At 41.1% G+C, this 23,560-nt stretch overlaps 1 protein-coding gene across 1 annotated transcript in view; it reads right to left on the minus strand.

Annotated features, from left to right (window-relative positions):
- TBX20 (T-box transcription factor 20) overlaps positions 1–20,408 on the minus strand; it is a 52,623-nt gene extending 32,215 nt beyond the window's left edge. The window contains exons 1-5 of the mRNA XM_028093898.1: positions 20,282–20,408; positions 16,673–16,925; positions 15,474–15,638; positions 11,610–11,718; positions 7,588–7,746 (exon numbers count right to left, since the gene is read on the minus strand). Of these exons, the coding sequence (XP_027949699.1) occupies positions 7,588–7,746; positions 11,610–11,718; positions 15,474–15,638; positions 16,673–16,925; positions 20,282–20,408 (813 nt within the window). The remainder of the gene's footprint in view (positions 1–7,587; positions 7,747–11,609; positions 11,719–15,473; positions 15,639–16,672; positions 16,926–20,281) is intronic.
- Positions 20,409–23,560: the final 3,152 nt, after the last annotated feature.

The raw sequence follows: 23,560 nt of genomic DNA on the forward strand, positions 1-23,560 counted from the left end.
AAGAAACAGACATTAGGTTATGAAGCAAAAAATAAACGCTGAATAAAAGATACTCGAGACTCATAAAATTCCTGATTAGAGCCAAAAGGAACCCAGAAGGACCAAGACACAGCTAGTCACTCTCTGAATTAGAACCATAGACACCTTTAAAGAGAGTCCTAGCTCACTGGCATCAGAACAAGAACCCACACTAATCTTTAGAGAGAGATGCACAAAATAGTCTTAGCCTGGAGAAAAGTTTATAAAGTTGAGGCATGTCCTCCTCATAAGCACTAAACACAATTATAGATTGCCTGAAATACTCTCTCACCAAAACACAACGTTTTCTCTGATCAGAGTGTATCTGCTATTCATTTTAAATCATTAACACCTAAAAATTGCCTTTTTCATTACAAAAGAAAGGCATTATTTCCCTTTTCGAATTTTCTAAATATGAGCTAACCAATGTACAAGTTGCAAAGAAGCTACTCACCTCACTTAAAATAGAACTTCCCACACTATCCTATCCAGAGACCCCCCTTTTCTGTCATGAACACTGACTAGTTATAAGATTGATTATTTGATAGTATTAATTTCTAAGAGTGCATGACAGTGTCTCACAAATGCTCACTGTTAGCCTTTTCACTCTAGTGCAGCCAAAAAAAAAAAATTACTAATTTCCTTTTCAGCTTAGTTAGTGGACATGATAAACAAGGAAGGAAGGAAGAAAACTGTTCTTAGTGAATAACAGCAGCTAATTTAAATTCGCATATAAAGAAATACACAGGAACGTCAGAGGTTGCCTCTAATGTGTAGCCATCCAGAGTTTGTAGACAACCTTCTCTAGCACACTGCTACCACGGTCATAGCCATGGATTTCTCAAGGGCGAAGTCTGTTTCAGCCACCTTTCAGACTACGATTTAGTTTTGCAGGTCCATTTTCAGGATGCAGGAGAAAATTTTTATTTGTCCCAAATAAACCATAAGCATCTTCTAAAGCACAAGCAATTAGTCCTAAGATTATAAAACACCAACTAGGTTTTTAAATCCTCAGTCAGGAGCTGCGTCTCTTTCTACTGAATAATTAAAGGTTAAAATGCCGTATATTTCTAAAGTGCTTTATGGTTCATGAAAGTGCTTTCAAATTAATTCATTGACAAATATTTAATGAGGATGGATTACTTATCATGCACTATGCCAAGTGTTGGATGGTACAGAGATAAAGAACACGTGGGCCCTGCCCTAATGGAGCTTCAAACTGCAAGGCACAAGCAGAGGGACACAAAGCTTACCAGAACTGAAGGTGATTTACATGCCACTAAAGAGGGTGACACCACATCCACTGCAGTGTTAGTGATTTAAGCGTGAAGCAAACCCAGATGAAAATTTCAAACTGAAACTTTGAGGTAGAACAGTAAGTCTTCTTTCAAGCTCAATTCCTATCAGCTAATTAATAAAATGTAAAAGTGAACAGATAAAATGTAAAAGTGAATAGATAAAATTGCATGGAGACAGTGACAGAGGGATGCCTGGGTGGCTCAGTTGTTAAGCGTCTGCCTTCAGCTCATGGGATCGAGCCCCGCACTGGGCTCCCTGCTCGGCGGGAAGCCTGCTTCTCCCTCTCCCACTCCGCCTGCTTGTGTTCCCTCTCTTGCTGTGTCTGTCTCTGTCAAATAAATAAAATCTTTAAAAAAAAAAAGACAGTGGCAGATATCTGATGGAAAAAGTAATTTTGAAAGAAGTCCTTTTACAGCCCTTTCCTCTAAGATGTGAATTGTATCATTTAGTTTGAGTCTTTACAAACTAAAAGAACAGAAAGTATTATCTCTCTGTTGTAATGATTAAAGGACTTTTGATCTGCTTGGTCCCTGTGAAGGATTTTGAAAATTGTATTTGCTTTTCTTCATTATTTCCAAAAGGTAAAGACTATAGGTTCAGGATATGACGACGACTGTCATAGAGAATAAACACTCTCAGCAAGTGTGTGTTGTTCAAGCGGTATGTCACCATACATACCATTACTGCCATCACTCTGAAAAAGTGAATTACATTCAGCAAGTTTTCAGATGTCTTTGGAATTTTCTTTCTTCATTGGAATTTTCTATTTCTAGTATCTTTTTAGTCCCTCTTTCATAATACCCAGGCAGATCACTGGTAACTTTTTTTCTTTTTCTTCACATGTTGATATAACTTCAAACTATAGCAAAGTTTCGAGAATAGAATGAGGTACTCTCATACACCTAGATTCACCAATCAGTTACAGCAATGATTTGACGTTAGTGTGCTAACTAGAAATGGAGCTTGAGACTTTCTCCATAGACCATTTTATCTAATTCCAGGGAAAATAACTGCTTTTGGAAGTTAAAGGAAATAAAGCTGAATGGATGTCTAATTACTAAAATTGTAGGGGGGTCCCGGAGTAACACTACAATTTCGAACAGGTTTTATGGAGTACCGAGTAGCAGCACAAGGACTGTGAGTTAAACTTCTTAATGCACCCACCATGCTCACTGTGCTATCACTAGTCTCTGAGTTTACTGGGGTGTCAGCAGTAAGCACCCCCAGAAATGTTTGTTGAAGTTTGCTTCAAGGACAAGCAATGAGAAGTAGGATTTCATCTTTTTACCAGTTATGGACTAGCAAAACTTCCTGAGTTTACCTAAATAACATTTCATTTTGCTTTCTAATTTTAAAATAAAATAATTTTTAAATAGCAAGATTTTAACATTCCAGGTAATCATACATTTTTAAAAGGTCAGGCATAGATTTTATTCCATGGATATTTCAATGAAAACTGGTAGTAACAGAGAAAGAAATTCATTTCTGAAGATACAGTTTTATATCCCTTTATACTATTTGGGATAACTGAAAAAGTTCTACATCTGCGAACTGACGAGAGAAAGGACCCAAGTTACAGACAGTGATCTCAGCTGGACCCTAATACAGAATCCCTGCCCCTGTGTGTAACGCTGTTCGACAATATCATCCATGTCAACGGTGAAACTGCAAAAAGGATCCCCAAAGTAGCCAACTACCAAATATAATATGTTTAAAAATATATATATATGAAACTACAGGTACAGCTTGTAACTCAAAAGCAACATTTAAAAATAGTAACTTTTTTCATTTTGTGAGGAAAAAGCGTTACAGGGCAGCTCTGCATGCTTAAGAAATCCCGCAGTTTTGTGTATATGCAAATCACCGACTACTTCAGGCCAAAACACAGCCACTGTTTTTTCATCTGTTATCTCAATAATATAGGACATAATGCATTTCTTAGCCAGAAAATTCACTCTTAACATCTCCTTTATCTATAGGTCACAAGTGTATGCAAAACCAGAGAGCAGATTTTGACACTGCCGTGGCACCGATGAGGGTGGGGGGGACCTCTCCCAGTGGTCGTTATCCCAAGTGATACCGCTGAACTCTGGACCCAGCTGGGGTGCCCAGCCACAAGGTGAAATTGGTCCCCAGAGCCCATTTCTCCAATTATCAGGAAAAGATCTCTCCAAAGGCATTTAAAAATGAAACCTGACCTACACTTCAACTCTACAGCAATGGTCGGCCCGCTCAAAAACAATGCATGACCTTTAAATCTGAAATTATAAGATAGTTTGTTGAAAGTGTAATGTATTTAGGTTTTATCTAATAATGTAAAGAAATGCAATCATTTCCTTGCAAAAAAAAGAGAAATAGCAAAATATGCCCCATTTTCATTACTTACAAATAAAACTACCACCCACAATAAATGAGAAGGCTTTTCACAAATTCTGTTGGAAACTGAATTGGCTTTTAATAGATATAAAAATAACAGTCCTGTCCAAAGTTTAAGAGATATGAAAGTGATCCTAAATGTGAACTTTTAAATCTTCCTCTCTTTTCTTTCTGTTCTTGTGCATGGAAAAATTCTAATCCTTATGCTAAGTACATGTTTACTTCCTATATATTTATTTTATTCTATATCTGGTATAGGAAAATAGTACACAAGCATGAGTGCAGCTGTGAAAAAGTGGTAGATGTGGGGAGGCTTGAGAAAGAATCAAAGTTTAGAAAATTGCTTAAGACTAATGAAAATACTAACCCCCAAACTGATTTATTCATCCCACATATGTTTATTGAACATGAATTTCTATTGGTCTTATGAGGTTTTAAACCATTTGCAAAACTGGCTTATTAGTATACCAAATGAAATCTTTGACTATTACCTGAATTTCAAATATATATATATATATATATATATATATATATATATACACGCACACACACACACACACGCATGGAAATTATGCGTTTAAAGGTAGATGTAAAGAAATAAATTCAGACACAGCAGGATCTATTGAGAAAAATTACTTCTGAATCTAATCACTTCTATTGTGGGTTATTTAGCAATGAAATGATATACTAATCATATTAATCTTTATACTTAATGATGCAGTGAATGAGAGCTAGGAACTGGTAACTAGATTTTGAGCCCATTTATAATCTCAATTAGAAATAAACATTTGCAAGAAGAACAACTAATGTTAGGATGTGTGTTTATTAGTACCTTTGTCTGTTTTAATTTAGCAACATTTTCAAATTCATTTTCAAAACCTTGACATTGTCAGTGGTCACTTCCTTGGGCCTGCAGTCTAGTTCCCATGAGGTCGCCAAAGGAGGCGTTAAGACCCGGAAGATGGTTCTGTCACTTACCAGATTTGTTACCTTGGGCAAATGTATTAACCACTCTGAACCTGCTTTTCCATCTATAAAACGGGGCTCCCAGGGCCTTCTTCGGGAGACTAGTATCAGAATTAAATGAGATATTCAGAAAAAATGTAGATAGTTTTTTTCTAAATTAAAAGTAATAAACCCAAGCCATGAATGTTAGTTGGATCCTAGTTCAAAGGGGGGAAAGGATGGGGCGCCTGGGTGGCTCAGTTGTTAGGCATCTGCCTTCGGCTCAGGTCATGATCCCAGTGTCCTGGGATCGAGCCCCACATCGGGCTCTCTGCTCAGCGGGACGCCTGCTTCTCCCTCTCCCACTCCCCCTGCTTGTGTTCCCTCTCTCGCTGTGTCTCTCTCTGTCAAATAAATAAATAAAATCTTTAAAAAAAAAAAACAAAACAAAGGGGGAAAAGGTTGTTGGTCCCTCCTGGAAATATTAATATGAAACTGAATTTTAGAAGATATTAAGGAATAACTCTTATTAATTTTCTTAGCTGTGAAAAAGACATTGTGCTTACAAAAATAATATTCTTATTGTCAGTATGTACTTGTAGAAATATTGACAGGTAAAGTATCATGATGTATGCTACTTAGTTTCAAATGATTCAGGGAAGGAGAAAACTACATATACAGAGAAATAGAGCAGGCGAGGTCCAGGAAGGTCACCTTGAGTTATTTAACCCCATGCCTCAATTTTCCCAGCTGTAAATACAACGAACAAATACTGTTTGTTCCTATTTTATAATATCCTTGTGAAGATTAAATAAGACAATTCACTTTAAATGGTTCCCAGCACATAGTAAGTACACAAATATTAGCTATTGTTACAATTATGGAGATAAAACCTCATATTCCAGTGTACCATGACCTGAGAGGTCCTGCCAAGGTTTATTCAGGACTGCTCCTTCACCTATCAAACTAAATCTATAGTTTCTTAGAAACTTTCCTTCAATTTTCTTCAGTCTGTAATTTTCATTTAAAAAAAAAAAAGCAATTTACCTATTCTTGCTTTGGTTTTCTTTACAGAGAATTTTGATAAAAGCAATGAAATTTTCACATGACACGTTTCTGGTTTATTCTCAAACATCAGCAGACTTCTTGTAGAAGTACAAATCTAATGTCTTATAGTATAAAAGCTATAAATTCAATTCATGTAAAATGAATGTTTTAGGAATGTTCTCTGAATCTATATCTGTTTTACATGTGTCCTTGAATAAAAACTGGGATAGTTGATGTCAATGTTTCAGATTCTCAGTGAAACAGTATTAGGGTTTTATACCCCTGTAGGCTTCAATCTATACCCAACTTTTTAGCTTGGTCATTCTCTGAAAGTTTCTACTCTTGTGTTGTTGCCTTAGAGACAACCAAAAAGTTTTAATACTTTGCTTTTACTTTAAGATTAGTATGATAACATTTGTGCCTTCATTTAGCTCATTAAAAAAATGTGCCACTAACATTTTAAAATCCAAAAAAGTGACAGTTTTGTCACTTTGAACACTCCAGAGACAGTCCGATAGTCACCATATGCCTTATTTATAGGATGCCTGACAGTTTCCACACAGCACCACATTTGATCCTCACAGGAATTCCCAAGATGTTCTGGGCAGTTCTTAGCTCCAGTTAACAGGTAAGGAAAATGGCAGTGGTGAAGTAAAACCTACTCCAAGCCATACAGAAATTATAGGTGCTTATGGCTTACAGACACACATCCACTCCTGCCTTTTGCTCACATTCCTTCCCTGGGCTCCTATTTCCTCATTTGTGTAGGGCTACCTGGGCTCTCAGCTTCACCTTCTTACTTTTCTCAAGAGACACAACACCAGATCTCCTCTGACTGACCTATCCCACTCTGGCCTCTGAAACATCTATCAGGCATGACCTTACAATTACTCATTCAGAACCCAAAATATAACAATGTCAAAACAAAAAGAGGGCAATAGTCCTGGCTACCTTAAAACTAACCAAATAAAGGCAAGCTACAAAGACCTAGAGAGGCCACAAACAACCAAATTTGTCAAGTAAACTGAATGAGTTCCTTTTACTGAAGTATATCAGAGGAATTCTATTTCTGGTCCTTCCTGACCCTGAAAAGTTACTATCCTCTCTTCGCCTCAGCTTCCTCACTACAGAATATTCCTATGACCCCCAGTCTTCAAGGTTATGCTGACCATGAAAGAATAAAATATATGGGGAAGTAGTGACCAGCACCCAGCCCTCAGTAAGACTTTGATAGTTATTAACTGAGTTGGATTAAACCTTATGGATGAAGAAATACATAAACTTGAAATGTGCTATATATCAAAAAGTAGAAACTATAAAACTCGATATTATAAATTAGATATCTTGAAGTTGATTAAATATACACTGCTTACATGCTATAGTTTATTATCTAAAGAGACATTTAAAAAATCCTTCTACTAGAATTACCTTAAATTACAGGTGAATAAGCTTCACAAAATTTCTGAAGTACCAGCAGTCTGGGTAGTTGGCTGGAATATGTGTGTTAATTTCGCAGAAAAACTGAATCTCTAAATTTTGTGAAGCAATGAGTGTATGGTTATATACATCATGAGGCTCTACCAGAAGGAGGAAAAAGAAGCAGGTGATTTTCTCAAGAAAAAAATTGGAGAAGTCAGATGGGGCAGATCTGGGTGGGAGAGTGGGCAATGAACAACTGACCAAGAGTATAAAGATTCTAGAAAAGATGGTATAATACAGACCTTACTAACCTTGAGCCATGGTCACTCAACATGCTTAGAGGTTCTGTGGCTGATATTCAATAGCACTCACCAAAGCGAACTTTGATTTTGAGTACTGGGATAGCCCTTCTCTCCAAGAAAATGAAAGAAGCTCCTAAATCTTTCCCTTATGTAGGAAATGAATGGTCAGTGTTGAACTCACCAATTGATTCTGGTAGGCAGTGACTGCTGTGAAAACGGTCTCTGGGAAGATGAATGTTCTGAATTCTTCTGACTTCAGATTGAGCAACGAGGCTGTGTGGTCTTTCTTCTTAATGATGTGCACCCGTGGCTGGTACTTGTGCATTGAGTTCAAAATGATCTATGATGAAGAGATGGGAAGTACTAATTTTTAAGTATTCATATTGCTAAACAGGCCAAAGTTCAATGAGGCAAAGAAAGAACCGTAAGATCTCAGCTTTGAATTCAAGTTTTAAGATTAGGACATACCCTTTCCATTCACAAGGCAAATCCTTTTCATAAGTATTGCAGAGTCATGGTTGTGAAATCATTTTATCAAAACAGCTGTACACAATATAGGTTGTTTCAAGGGTCCTTTCTAAAATGATGGAGGGAAAGTCACCTGAAGGTTGTTGATTTTTGTTTTTTAAATCAAGTCTTTAAAATATTTTTTGTTAGTCTGGTTAGACCAAAGGATGTATGGTCTAAATTTTCTAAAGTAAGAACTTATACATTCTAGGAGGACAGATTGCTATTTATGGTTGGGGGGGGTGGATACAAAGAATTAAGAAAGGCTGTGTGGTACTAGACCTCAGAGTGCTAAGCCTGTTACTTTCTAGTTCCTTCATCTTGAGCCAACTGATCTCACCTCTCCAACCTTGTTTTCTCAAATGCAAAAACATACCTCACAGAGTTGTAGGAAGGATTAGATGATGTAGCCCTTATAAATTACATAGCAAATAGGAAGTGTTCAGTAAACATGAACATTATTATTATTGTTATTATTTCTGACAGCTTCATTGATTCCTGGCTTCCAGTTATAAACCAAATATGAATGAGAGTGATGACCATCTTCCATTCTATAGCTAGTAAAAGTTGCCCAATACTTAGAAATCATGAGCCTACTTTGGTTAACAAGGCAGTATTTTTCATGTGTCTTTTGATTTGCCATTATGAAATCTGAGCAACAAGATTTACTTTCAGATATGAAAGTTTTTCCACATCTTCCCCCCTGCCACTCAGACAGCTACCTAAATCTACCAAATTGGGTGTGTCTTTCCTGGGCTCACACTGTATGCCCTTCATCCCAAGGGCCTCGCAGAGAGCCTGGCTCTCGGGGGAGGCATGTGATACATACTGTGGCAGGAGCAGGGTCAATGGCATGCAGTGTTGTTGCAACTGACGGCACCCCTGTTTTCTTGGCTACCATGGGTGTGGTAGATGAGCGTTTTTGCTAGCTGACTTTAACAGAGTTAAATACTAGTCACTGTGGGATGATTAATATAGAATCAGTTCCTCCCTGTGCTGAGACGTAAGCCAACTTAAAGTTACAGGGCATTAGCTGGTACTGAATTTTGAACATGCCATCCTTTTATGGTCCCAAGCCTGAATAGGAATCACTAAAACAAATGAGTTTCAAATGAGCTGAAATAGATTTAAAAAAAAAAAAAAGTCATCTCTTTATATAATGTGTTTATTTCACGGAGTTCAAGATATTTATGCTCACTAATAAAACTGGAATAAACTCAAAGTGACAATATCTAACTTATATCTAAGATATATTTATATATCTTAGATCTATCTTATATCTAACAATGATATAAGAAAAAACCTGGGCATTCATTATATGTTGTACTAACAAGTTAGAAAGAATTTTCACACACACACACACACACACAATGGAAAAAGCCCTAAGCTTTAAATAATATCCCTTCTCCCCTACTTACACCATCCGAAGGTCAATTTCCTTCAGGAAGGGGTGCCAGAGAGACTCAAACCTCAGACTGAATCTCAGCCCCCAGTGCTCCTTGACTCTCTGCTCAAGACCTCATAAGTCTAAGGAACACTAATAGAAATGTCAACTTTGCTTCACTGAAGAAATAAATTCCCTGAAGTAAAGAATTTTCCTGTTATAAAATGAAAAATGCATCTATAAGAAGGGCTTCTTCAAAACTAATTCAAAGGACTTGGCTGAACGACACAGGATCTAAAAATTTTTTCTTGTAGTTTTCAGAACACATTATTTATGGTGACAAAAGGTTATATTAAATAATAAAATTTTAAAGCTAAAATGGATATTAACAACCATCTAAGACTAAATAATCTGCCAAGGTCTAATCTTGGCATAATCAGATGAGAACTCAGAGCTCCTAAAATACAGTTTGGTGCTATTTCCACCCATGAAGTCGATATTAAAAGGAAAACATTAATTCTGGACAGCTGATCTCAAAATGAATTCTCAAGTCTTTCTGGAAACTCCCAAATAGTGCTTCTAAAAGCTTCACATAAGGGCACCTGGGTGGTTCAGTCCATTAAGCATCTGCCTTCGGCTCGGGTCATGATCTCAGGGTCCTGGGATGGAGCCTCATGTCCAGCTCCCTGATCAGCAGGGAGTCTGCTTCTCTCTCCCCCTCTGCTATTCCCCCTGCTTGTGCTCTCTCTCTTGCTCTCTCTCTCAAATAAATAAAATAAAAAAACACAACTATTCCAAGACTTTCCTCAATGATTTAAAAAATAATAAAATTAAAAATAAATGAATAAAAGCTTCACATATGGAAAATATCACAACCATAAAAAATTTCATTTCTCCCTGCAAAGATTTCAGTGGAGTCAAGAAATTTTAATATGAATGACATTAAGAATGATCTGGCCTGCAGAAAATGTCTCCCAGATACTTCATCATTTTTAATCTGAAAAAAAAAAAAATCTATCAATGAAAACATCTCTTTAAAAAAGCAGAAAAAGACAATTATCCCAACATTCTTAGAGATAAAAGTCAATTATCTTTTCCAATACATAAAATAACAGAAACCTATTAACCTATTTGCAACATCGCAACAGTGCCACCAGCAGTCATGAGTTAACCTGGTTACTCTGATTTGGTCATGGGTGGGCAAATGGTGGTGGCAATGCCTAAAGTGATTTATTTGGTTCCAATTTCACTCAAACCATTTGAAACCATTGGCTAGAACTCTCTAACTTATATCTACTTATAACCATCCTTTTTGAGAAAAGTTCGTAAACTACTAAATTGCAGAGATCCAATTAAGAATGAAAACCTTAAGTAACAAGAGTCTTAATAAAGGGGTAAGACAGAGAATAATTATATCAAAGTATCTAAGCCAAGAGAATCAACCAATGAATTGCTAATGTGCTTTCTGGCAAATCGAGGCAAAAAAAGAAATAGTCCTCTCATCAAAAAGTATGCAAGTCTCAAGTTTTCTTAGTATAAAAATCTAAAACAATTTTTATGTAAATATTTCTTTTAGAGCACGGAATAACATCATAGTTCCTTACAAAGCAGTCTTATCAAATGTGTAAAGGCCTGTGTCAATGGCTATTTGTGCTATTAATTATTGATATGGGCTCAGAATTCCAATTTCTCTTTTTCCATATTTTGAAGAACTCCTTATGACAAAAAATCAAATTGTTTTGTTTTTAATTTCAAGACTTCTCTGTGCTTTACTCTTCATAAGACTCTCTACAATAGGGGTAGATAATGAGTAAAGAGCACTTCCCCAAATTTATTTGGACACAAAACCCTTTTGTTCTATTGCGTCTCACATGAACAGGCTCTACAAAACACACTTTGGGAAATCCCCATAGGAGATGTCAGCCCCATTTCCTTTACACTGTGTTATCTAATATACCACTGACAGAAATCAGATGTTTCACCTAAGAACTATCATAGCCTCCAGAATGCACATTCCCTTTGTTTAGCTGGTGCAGGTAGTAAAGTAGTTGCAGTCTTGGGAAATTCGTAGTGCCGAACGAAGGTCCCAGACCCTCTTGCATAGAAATGGCATACAGCATCCCTGTAAGTGGCCTCTTAAGAAGAGCAGTCAGGGTTCCCTGAACAACACATGAATGTTCTCACAGAATAACTGAGAGATGGAAGATGGGATGGGGAAAGGGAGGGGAAGAAGAGATTGAGAGGGAGGAAGTTCTGAGTGACTTCTCCATTCCATCGCAGGGAATCCACATAATCCAAGGCGCTGTACTTACATGGCCATGCTGATCCAGTTCGTTGTTGGTGAGTTTCACCTTTTCAAAAGACACCATCTGTTTGAGTAGCTGCTCACCAGTAAAAGGAGAGTCTGGGTGTACGTACAACCTAAGAAAATTATGAGAATGTTATTGAGACATCTTTTAAAACTCTGTTCTCTGTGGGTTATAAAATATTCTGATTCTAAAGGAACACAAAAACCTCATATAAATGGTGAATTTTATTTGCCCCAAGATAATCTCAAATTTAATAATCTAACACTATCAAAATAACTCTAAAACATCTAAATATGTTTCTTCATGTACCGATGATCTAAAAGGGGTAATACCTAGTAAATTTTCTATTGTCTGCTCAGCAAGCCATTTTTAAAAAGGTGCATATTTTTCCATCCATCTAATCAACTATTGGTCTGCTTCAGTAAAATACAAAATTTTATTACTGTTGTAGTATATTCAAAAGACAGACTAGTTTATACTAATTGTATAGTTCCTAGTATAAATACTGCTAAAAAGCAATGAAGGCATAAAGAACTGAAGAGGAAACAATTTTAGAGAATTCATTCATTTACACTTGAGGATGACTCAGTTTGAAGTTTATAAATACAAGACAAAGTAATTTTAATACAGCAATGTGGCTAACTCTTAATAGTCCACAGATCACAGTCTGTTGTTCCTTCCACTATCTTAAATACTATTACTTTCATCTAGTTAAGTGCCCACTAAATGACAGTGAAAATAAGCTGGATAAACCTCAAATTATTCAGTGCATTTATTCACAAACAGTTTTTTTTGAGGGGGGGAACCTTTGATGGGAAAAATGTATTTATCAAGTATTTATCATTTATTGATCAGCTGCTACATGCGAGGCAATCTCTTCCTCATTCACAGTTAAATGCTGGCCATCTGTTCTACCAGGGATGGTTTACACAAAGTACAACACTTTGTAAATTCTAATCCTAGTATCCACTCAACATAAGCTTTTCTGAAGTCAGGGGAGATTACAGAACTCGTGAAAGAGAAGGAAATATCCCTGATTTAATAGGACAAATCCTTTTATCCATTTAACAGGTTATTTATATCTCAATTTTATATAGGTTCCTTATAATTTTAATTAAACATAAATATTATGGTTTGGGCAAAGTCAGGGGAGAAAGTCACAAGTACTTTCCCTGTAGTACTTATGGAAAAAAACCAAGAAGGCTGTGCCATGCTTTGTCACACAGAGGACTAAGTGCCCATGCTGACAGGCTAAAGCCCACCAGAAGCAGAGCACAAAAAAGGCACTAGAAATTCTCACTAGACCCATAGAAGAACTTTAAAGGCTTTAGGTGTGGGTTTGTCTGCCTGTTTGTTTTGGAGGACTGCTCAAAAGTGCCTTTCAATTCAAGTATTCCTTGATGACACAACCATAATACTGTTTCAAGTACACCCCTCCGAGGCTAAAACTTGACACGTGCAATGGTTTTACTGACCAGCACATCCTACCTACTCCGCCAAAAAAGTTTAAAAATATTTAAACTCCTAGAAGCTCATGAAATGTTCCCTTCTCTATCAATTCAACATGTGGAATCACATTAATAAAGTTTAACTTATTTAAATATCAGTTACTTTAAAGACAACGAAATGTCCTATATGAAAACACAACATTATTTTAGATAATGTCTTGCCCGTTGTTGAGATCAAATGATATTGTCAAGTATTATTTCTTCTGATTAGGAACAACTGACTGGTAAACTTCCATCTGAAATAAATATTTCAACAAGAACCACAAGGAATTTCCACCATCAATACAAAAATGATTACCTCCCATATTCCTCACCTTTCCCTTATGGAGCTATGAAATATAGTGCTATTTTTTAATAATAATAAAGAACATTTGCTTAAATTATCTAGCATATTTCTATCCTATAACACACTAAACATTTTTATCTAATATCAATATAAATAAACTGAAGTATGATGAATGAAAACGCATACAGGAAGCCCCTCCTCTCTCAAGTCCCCCAGGACTTAAAATTCCAGCAATAGCTTAAACATGCTTCAGTTAAGATAGTGTATTGGTACGCACTTTCCTTCTCCAACCAGAACAGATTAGTAACATAAACAAGGCATTTCATATTTCCAAAGTCCTGCTGGCCGGCACCAGTTCCCCAAACCTTCGGATAGTAAGAAAACATATGCTAAATAAGAGCGATCAACTTCTTAAAGGAAAGACTTTGGCGGGGGGGGGGGGGGGGGGGGGGGGGGGGATCTGCTAAAATACCTCTCTCTCTCTCTCTCATTTAAAGATTTTGGAAAATTTGGAAGGAAGCTTGAGAGTAATGTGAATCAGCTATTTAATAATAAACAGTAAAGAATACTAATTATAAACTACTAGAAACTGGTGAATCTTGCTCAATTTAAAAAAAAAAGGGTATAACATCTTTTAAAAAGTTCTTAGTCCAGTTATTTGTTATTTAATATGTTGATTTGGAAGGGTTGGGAAGATGTCCTTCCTAGTCTCTTGTGGGAATGGAAAACTCTGAGAGTTTTTTTAATCTCTTCTCCAGTGTATTTAGCATACTGTAAGCTCAGTAATGTGATTAATGACTAAGTAAGCGTAATATTCCATCTGAACTAGTTTGTGTAAATTGTCTGTGTTGGTTCTGTGCCTTGACTAAAACTCCAGACTAGATACTTACAAAGAACCAGCCATCAGAGTTCCTAAATCTGTACATGTAAATAAATTCTGAATTCTGATATGAATTTCTAACCAATTAGAAAAATTAGATAGTCATAAAACAAGTCAAAAACAGTAAGTCTTGGTTTAGAACCCTAAATGTAAAGTCTACTAATATCCTTTGTTTGTATTAAAGTGTGCAGTTAGGTTCCTATAACTTCAGCTACAACTTTTTGCATAAACTAATACATGCTTTTTTTTCCCCCTAGAAGGCTAATTTGGGTAAAGCAGAAACAATAAAAAACAGCATGTGATTTTTTAAACAGGGTTCTTCTTGAAAAACATTATTACCAATGAACAACATAATAATAAACATATATGATCCCTAACATACTGAGTAATGTTTCATGTAAAAGAATATTAACCTGATATTGAATTACATGCATCTACTGAACTTACTATGGAGAAGGGGGAAAAAAATTAGCTTTTCTTTTTTTTTTTTTAAGATTTTATTTATTTGACAGAGAGAGACACAGCAAGAGAGGGAACAGAAGCAGGAGGAGTGGGAGAGGGAGAAGCAGGCTTCCTGCTGAGCAGGAAGCCCGATGTGGGACTAGATCCCAGGACCGTGAGATCATGACCTGAGCCAAAGGCAGACGCTTTAATGACTGAGCCACCCAGGCGCCCAAAAGTTAGCTTTTCTTACTTAAAATGTCTGAGTCCTTTATTGGTCAAAAACAACCACATTTCACCAAAATGACCTTTATTGTGTGCAGATATAACCATATTACTTAAAAATATTTACTATAAGCAACCACTTCACTAAAATGCACTCTTCTAAAAAGGATTTTTAGGGCAACCACTTCAGCATTAGCTGTATTCAGTCTGGTATTAAGTAGCCAACTAGAAATGATGGGTGCCCTATGAAATGGGTCCGGATTTCTAATGAATATTCTAACTGAAATTAGGAAAGCATGGAAATGAATTACGAGAAAGATGAAATTAAAGACAACATTCTGTCTCTACAAACTCTGCCTTTCTCAGATATTTTGTAGAGTCAGTCCTGGAGCATCTGGGCTTGGAATGCTTTCTACCAGAGCCCACCACTGTGCAAACAGATCTGCTTAAAATGCAACCAACCAGAGACATTCTGCTCTCGGGGTTAAGACGCATTTTGCTCTGCCCGAAAATCTGGAGGCACAAACCTGGCTGGCAGCGGCGGGTCTGCCTTGCCAGCCACCAGCCAGGAGGACCGGTGGTAGGCGTAGCGGTACCTCTTGTTGTCCACGGGTACGATGTCCATCAGGACTATGTACTTGGCCTCAGGATCCACACCCGAAAATGACACTCGGATGGTGGGAAACATCCTCCTGACACAGGGAAACAAAGAGAATCGGCCACAGCTCATACTGCCAGAGGAGCCCACCGAATTAAAGAGGGAGGTCCGACTCCCCTCCCTACCCGGCCCCAAGCCCTTTTTTGTTTCCACAGAGATGTGAATTCGGAGATCTTCCTTCTCCCAAGCAGAAATAATTTTAGGCGTCACCTTTTCCGGAGTCCTCATTGCTAGGTGAAAAGTTCTGTTTTGTTCTCTAATACCCAAAGGTCTGTGATTAGGGAAAACCTTAGGTTACATTATCAAGCCTGTTAGGCTCCCAAACCAAAGTCTCTGGAGCAGACCGAGTCGCCCAACCCCTAGGGTGGCAGAGAGAAAACTCTGCCCCAGCCACAGAAATCTAGGGCAGGATTGGGTTTCCAGAGACCCTGGGGGTATTTCCCAGGGTCCAGAGAGCTGGAGTGACCAGGGCTGCCATTGGCCACCTTTAGAGTCTTTGCCCCAGGCCTGGGGAGCCGCCTGCACCCCCGGGGCTTCCGGCCCCACGGCACCAGGGGGCCTGCAGCACCAGCACTCTGTCCTACACAGAGTGTGGTCGTCTCAAATTTCATTCTTCTGCACAGGTTTTAGTTTTGGTTTTTAATGGGAGCTGGCGGCTTTTGCAAATTGAGACCAATAAAAGGGAAGCTACCTGCCTCCCTCCAAGTACCCAGCAGCCCGCCCTGCACTTCCAGCATGAGTTCCCTCTTCCCTCCAGATGCCAACCCTGCAGCCCAAAGCCCTCTCAGATTGCAGCGTCCCAAGATCACTGGTCCCTGCATCCCTCTCATCAAGGCCAAGTTGGGTTTTTCATGGCCAGATCGCAAGAAAGCGAATGCTTATACGTCTCAACAGTTCTCTCCAAAAGCAAGTCAGGGGAAAGAAGCCCTCATTAAGCGAAGCTTCATTAAGCGAAGCTCTCTCAGTGCTCTGGATTAGTGGGGTTTCACCCAGTTCCTGGGAACACCCTAGGCCACCCAGGGCGCTCTTCTCACCGCCCCACTCCTCACACACCAAGACCCCCGCTACCTGCCCGACTTGGTGATGATCATCTCTGTTCCCAGCTCGTGGAATTTGTCCCAGAGCTCCTTGGTCTCCAGGCTGCAGGCAATTTTGGCCATTTCCTCACTGGGGATGATGGGGGTAGTGGGAATCAGCGGCTCAGTACACAGAGAGGAGGAGGATGGGCTACTGCTGCCCCCGCCACCAAACTCCCCGTGAGCATCCAGGCTGGTCAGTTCGCCCAGGGGCTGGGCACACGATGACTTCTCAACAAATTGTTCTGCGGGCAAAGAGAATGGAGGATGACAGCTAACACTGTGAAGCAAAGACACAGGAAGGAGAACAACACAACTGAAATAGGCTCTGGACTTGACTTTGGAACAGTTAAGGTCAGAAACTCCAGGAAGGCAGTGATAACCCAACAATATATATATATTATCTCCCTCGATACACACACACACACACACACATCTCCCTGGAGTGACATACTAAACCAAATGAGCTCTAGAACTAATAGCTTATTACTACCATTATGAAAGCCACTTTGGGGACAAAAAATATAAGGAGTGGATAAAGGGAAAGGAGGTGAACAAGAAAGATGAAAAGCAAATATTCCTTTTGTTATCCCTCTCAAGTTCCAGACTGCTTGTGGGATCTGGTGCCAATCCTGCCTCTCTGACAACCAGGCGAGATTTTTCTCCAGGGAGACCAAGGGAATGAAGAGATCAGCACCTTCCTTACTTTGACAGAAACTTTCCCTTCCATCCGGAGCCTTCTCTCCATAAGAAAAAAAAATGAAAAGGGGAGGGGAAGTGGAGAAAAGCGGGGATGTGGTTAAAAGAAAAAAATTAAGTTACTTTACTTCTCTGCCTGGCTCTCCGTTTTCTAGGCTTTGATATGAGTGCATTTTTACAATATCCCTCCCAGCCTGAGATCTTATGAAAGACTCTAACATATCACAGAAGTGAGCTCCCCAGGTCATTTTGGGAACCAGTGTGAAACAACTGCTTGAGGGCAGTGTGTGTATTTTTCTCTCAAAAAAGTCCTGGAAGTAAGGAAAACAACCTCGACCCCAGGCTAGCAGAGTATTAAAGTAGAAAGAACGCCATCCACCATCAAGCTGGAATACCACTGCCTATGAACCAAACATTCTCCTCCACAGCTGATAAGGGCCCAGGACTACACCAGTCACTTTGATGGAATACAGGGGGACTTTTGTAATTGTCCCAATTATCTTGCATCCCTTAAAAAAGAAACTACTTGAATCTGCAATGCGAAACTGATCTCTAAACAACTCTGTTCTGAGTGCCCTCAAGGAATTGAAACAAGTTCTAAATGTAGGTATATACATATAAATGCTGTATAGCATATAAACTATTTTATTTCCCATATTTCTCCTTGACTTGGGGCAGGCAAGCAGGAAACGGAATTTTTACCTTTTCTTCTTTTACAATAATAATCCAACTCATTGTAACATTTTAAATTAAGGATGACCAAATTAATTATCTTAGCCTTCTATTTTCAAATTCAAAGAAAGAGAAGTATGCCACGGCACAATCTTATTTGCAACGAGTATTTTCAGAAACACGTTCACGTAAGGTCTTTATAGGGAATCAACAAGTAACCTCAGAAATTTTCTTATTTTCTGACAATTGAAAAAGGCAAGTCCCTAAGCCCCAGACTAAAGACTGTCAGGGTTGGAAAGTGAAGGAGGAAGAAAATGATACAGAATTGCTCTAACACAATGTTACATGTCAATTGTATCTCAATTAAAAAAAAATTTTTTTAAGAAATGTTCTAGTGATCTAAGGCAGTTCTTCTAAATAGATTTAGTGTGTTTAAATGGGCAAGCACAAGACACTTTTGAGTCCCCACCCCACAGCTCCTTCAACATCTCTCGTGTTCCAAAGTACCACATTCTCTCTTAACAGAACCTCTAGGTGTTTCTCTTGCGGGAGTCCTTGGCTTATTATGCTCTGTTGAACTGGCCTGTGGAAAGGACAAGAATGCCTTCTGCTTCTTTCAGAGCCTGTCTCAAAAGCCCAGGGGAGGGAATGTTCATTTTACAGACTGTGTGTGTTTGTGGTGGGGGAGAGGGGATGGCTTTATAATTTAGAATTTAGATAGAAGGTGGGTATTCTCAGGAAAAGAAACAGAAAAGAAAGCAATACTGAAATGAGCTGGAAATGGCATGTTTCTCAGTCTGCTGTCTGTAATTCTGACAGGAATTTTAACCCCAAGCGCTCTTTTCCTGCTAGCTACCAAACTGTGATGGGGGTGTTTATAAAGAATTCAGAGGCCCTCTAAATAGGAGTGGATAACGTTGGGCAGTTTCACAAATATAACTTTGAAATTGGTGGCTAATATTTCTGTAAACAGTTGGGGGTTTTGTTTCATTGGTTGTTACCATATTTTTTCCGGCAGGCTTAGATTTCGACAGGAGGGCAGGTGGGAAGAACCAGAAAAAGGGAGTGAAAACCTTGGAGGAGAGAATTTTTGACATTATATTTTCTGGAGATCTTCCGGTTTCCCTTTCCTTGGTTCTAAGCTGCTCCGGGGATTTTAGCTCTTTCTTTTCTCTCTGCCCGGCCCTCTTCTTTTTCATCTCTAACACTTTGTCTTTCATACTAGGATTGTTGTTTCAGATGTGAGATGTTAAAGTATTGGAAAGGACAGGGAGAAAAAAAAGAAAACACTAGGGAGAGTTAAAAAAGAAATATTACCCTAAGTTTGCTATTTGACATTTCTCACCATTTTAGGGCTATCAGATGATCAGGATGTGGAATAATTATTTCCCAGGGACCCAAGAGGTGATGATAACACTTCTTTCTCTGTCAATTATAAAGGAACTTTGAAACACTCAAGTCCAGCAGTTTCTTTCCCACACAGTTCACTTGTGCTCGGAGAACATAATCCTTATTTTCCCTTTACTCTGAGCCTTGTGTCTTCTATAAATGGTAAAGGTTGTTAAACAAACAGTATAGCTAAAAGTTGAGGAATTTGGAAAATGGTTACTGGCTAATGTTTTTGCCAACCTCCACTGAAAATGATGGCAGCTATAAAACGATGTCTCACTGATAAGTCTGGAGCTTCCGTGAAGAAAATGGTTCACGTGGGGAGAACTGGCTTATTCTACAGCACTTGACGGTGGTTTTAAGGAGCTGGTTCTGCTTAATCGATTGAAGTCAGAGGAAAAACAAAATTCAACTAGTTCCTTGTGAAGTCGCTTAGTCTCCTTGGTTTCAAATGCACACGCAGGTGTACACGCTTGGTAAATTCTGCTGAGTCTTAAAAGGGGTTAATTATTATTTATCCCTGACTGTTTTTATCCCAAAAAAGTTACACACACTCTCATACGTACGACTTGACATGGGGATTCTAGACGAAAAGGTAGGGAAAGTGGCTAGCGCATAGAGGAGACGCGAAACCGGCTGTCCGTGAAGTCCCCAAAGAAAATTTGGGCGGAAAAGGAAAGAGTCTTCAACCCCTAGCGTCGGGCGCCTGGCCTGAGGATCAGAAGCCGCCACCAGCAGGGAAAGGCGGCCACCCTCTCGAGCCTCCCGCAGGCAGGGGACGGAGGGCCAGACGGAAGCGCAGCAGCCCCGCCCCTGCCCACGGCAGACATTCTGGACTCACCCAGAGGCTTGATGGTGTTCTCGGTGGCCTCCTTCTCCTTGGAGCCGCCGCTCGACATGAGCGCGGCGATGGAGAAGGCGTTGGCCCGGGAGGAGAGCTGTGGCTTCGGCGACGCCGTGAACTCCATGGCCCCCAGCGCGCGGTCCTGGCCACGGACGGGGCCTGCCGAACTGCCGTCCAGCTTCCCCAAGGGAGACAAAAACCGACACAGAGCGCAAAGTTTCCAAGTGCAGTCTCAGCGGAGTCGGCAACTCCAGATGAGTCAGCCCCAAACTCCCAAGAGCTCCACACTGGCCTCTGTCCCTCACCGCAAAGCCCTCCAGCCCCAAAGACTTCCAACTAGCCGGAGAGGATAGGACAGGACCAGCAGCGGGCTCAACCGGGTGCGCGAACACTGGGGCGCTCCGCAGGACCACGGGCTGCGCGGCCGGAAGGTGGAGACGAGCATCGGACGCGCAAAGCCCAGGGGTCCTGCCGCACCCCCTCTGCGTCCTTCCTCCCTCCACGCGCTGGGGAACAGCCGGAGCGGCCTAAGCTGCAGGAAGGTGGCGACCGGTGGGGCGCCGCTGCGAGGGGGCGGACGCCGGGGAGCGCGAGCGCAGGCGTGCCGAGCAAGGCGCGGCGCGGAGGACACTGCGCCCGGGCACTCGCAGCCCTGCGCCTTAATTTGCTGGCGGCAGCGATCCCGGCGGCCCGCAGCCAGTCAGCGCCGCCTCACGTCACCGCTTCCTGATTCCGCCGCCGGGGGCGGGGCCGCGGGCCGGGCAGGGAGGGCGCGCCCCGGGCGTGGTGCCCGCACGGCCTCGCGCCGCTACTGGCCGCGGACCTGGCGCCCTTTCGGAAAAAAGTGTCACCACCAAGCTGCCGCGGACTCCCCTAGCCTGGTCTCGAAGTCCCAGGGCGGAAGGGACGTGCGCGCGGTCGGGAGCGGGTATTTTTGAAGCGGCTAGGACGCGGGATTCTGGGAGATTCCCCAGTGCGGGAACCTAGACCAGAGGTAGCCTGGGGGAGTTCCTGCTTCTTCCGTTCTTTTTCTTCCCCGCGCTCAAAGTTGCAAAAGAAAGTTGGTAATCTCTAAATGGAGCGGAAACCGGCGCCACAGAGCCAGCACCTAACGGGCCAGATCCTATTCGCGGGACAGCTCCCAGGGCCGGTCCCTTCATTCGTTGGGCTCCAAAATCTGCTTGACAGGGGGACTGGAGAGACACAGCTTCTGCTGCACATCAGTGCGCCACTTATGCGGGGTTCCTGTTCCCGAAAGGGACTCCGCAAAGTGGGGCCCCCACGAAGGGAAGGCTCGGGGCGGGCGCGGTGCCGGGGGGCGCGGCACCCTGCGGGGACCACGCGACACGCAGTGGGGGAGTGCGAGATTTACAGCGCCTGAGCTTGGTAGACAAGGACTCTTCTGCCTTCGCAAACTGGGCTGCGACCAGGACTTCCCACGGCCTTATGGGGGTCGTCCTGTTGGCCCTGTTCAGCTTGAATAACTCAAATTCTCCGAATTCGCAGGGTAATCCGCTTCACTTGGAGCCGTGTAAACTCAGGCTGACACACACACTCAAGTTGTACATGTAAATATTTGCGCTCCTTTCCAGCCAGTCGGTCTGGCGATTAGGAGCCTCTTGGTGGGTCTTAAAATTTAAAAGAAAGAGAAAACAGCTTGCATTTCCCACCAGCCCTTTTCTCCCCTCCCTGCACCCCTGCCCCCCAGTCTCCTGAAATAAACTTACGGGGAAAAGCTAAAAAAAGTTGAGAAATTTTATGAAAGTGAAGTGATGACATCTGGGAGAGTCGTGATTTAAGCCACTTTTGCCAATGTGTATCAATAGTTTCTAACAAGGTGCTGCATGCAGTGACTAAAAAAAACGCATTCTGCTATCAGTTTCCAGGTACAAAGTGTCTATGTGCAAATATTTGGGGAAATTCGTAAAATCATAGACTTTATTGCTGGAAGGGGTTTGCACGTTTCTGTAGCGTATCTCCATTTGCTTTTGAGAAGGAAACACCAGGTAAGGCTTGGCAGGGGTACATCTCCTTTCCAGTGGGCCCAGCTGGCTAGAGGCAGACCCCAGAGCGCCGAACCGGCACTCCAGGCCACTGTCTCGGTCACCCGATGGCCCTGCAGCTGTGCCTGGGCTGTTCTCGGGAGATCGATAGTAGAGCTAACGCCGGCTGAGAGCAGAGGGCTCTCAGATTAAACCTCAGGAAGAACAGAGGCTAAGCCAACCAGGTGTGCCTAAGGATCCATTTCCATTCTTGAGCCTTTAAGTCTTTTGCTGTTTTTGGACAACCCAGACCCTCCATTGTTGTTGTTGAAGACCACTTCGTCCCCCAGCACAATGCAACAGTGACATTTCCCTCTTGAATGTAAGGCACATACTGGTTCCTTTCCTGTCTCAGAAAGGGAGATTTCTGATAAGAGGGTTTTTTGTTTTTAACTTTTTATCGGAGTGAGGGTGATGTCATAGTTGGTCCAGAGCTTAACATATGCTTCAAATGGGTGGTGAAGATCTTTTTGCTGGTTTTAGTTTTCAAAACTTATGGAATTATACCGCAAATTTTAAAAACTTACCATTACTTTTCTACACAGAGGAAACATCGTTTCTTTTCGTAATTATCCTAATGGTTTAGAATGGAATTTGAATAATTTCATGACAGGGACATTTTTAGAAAAATTGGCCCAGCGAGGGGAAAGTTGACTTGCCCCCAATCAGTTTCCGCTTCCTTTTCCAATTGCCACGGCGGTAGCCCAGTTCTGAGTCTCTTGTGGGCAGAACTCCGACTATTCATCGTATTAAAGGTAAAATAGAAAGCACAAAAAGCTAAATGAGCGCGCGGAGGCAGGAGGCAAACCAGAGGAATTGAAAAGGCCACTTTAAACAAATCCGGGCGCCAGAGGTGAGCCGTTTGGGGATCCCTAACAAGCTATGTATCTTGTTGGTGTTGAAACCGTGGCAGTAAAATGTATACTACAATATAATTATGTGGGGGGGCACCCCATCCCTTCTGTTAGATTTATTGCCTTTGCAAGTCAATATGGTGCTATAAAAACGGGGAACTGGGGCTTGGCAGAGAGATGCTGTCAGAGGGTGATTCGAAGCCGTCCTGAAGCAGAGAGCGCTGAAGTTCTGAGGTCCCTTCAAAACTCAGTGTTAGCGCGGGTTACAGGTAAAGCCACCACAGGGGTTGGAACAAAGCAATCACATTAACACTTCCCTCCAGGCCCTGCTCAGGCTGACGACAGGCGGGCGGGTGCTGCTTTCGGATACGGGAACGTGC

The sequence above is a fragment of the Eumetopias jubatus genome, unplaced genomic scaffold, assembly GCF_037043125.1.
Source record: "Eumetopias jubatus isolate StellerSeaLion01/CBP00866 unplaced genomic scaffold, mEumJub1_p1.0 scaffold_14, whole genome shotgun sequence".
In the NCBI taxonomy this organism is placed as follows: Eukaryota; Metazoa; Chordata; class Mammalia; order Carnivora; family Otariidae; genus Eumetopias; species Eumetopias jubatus.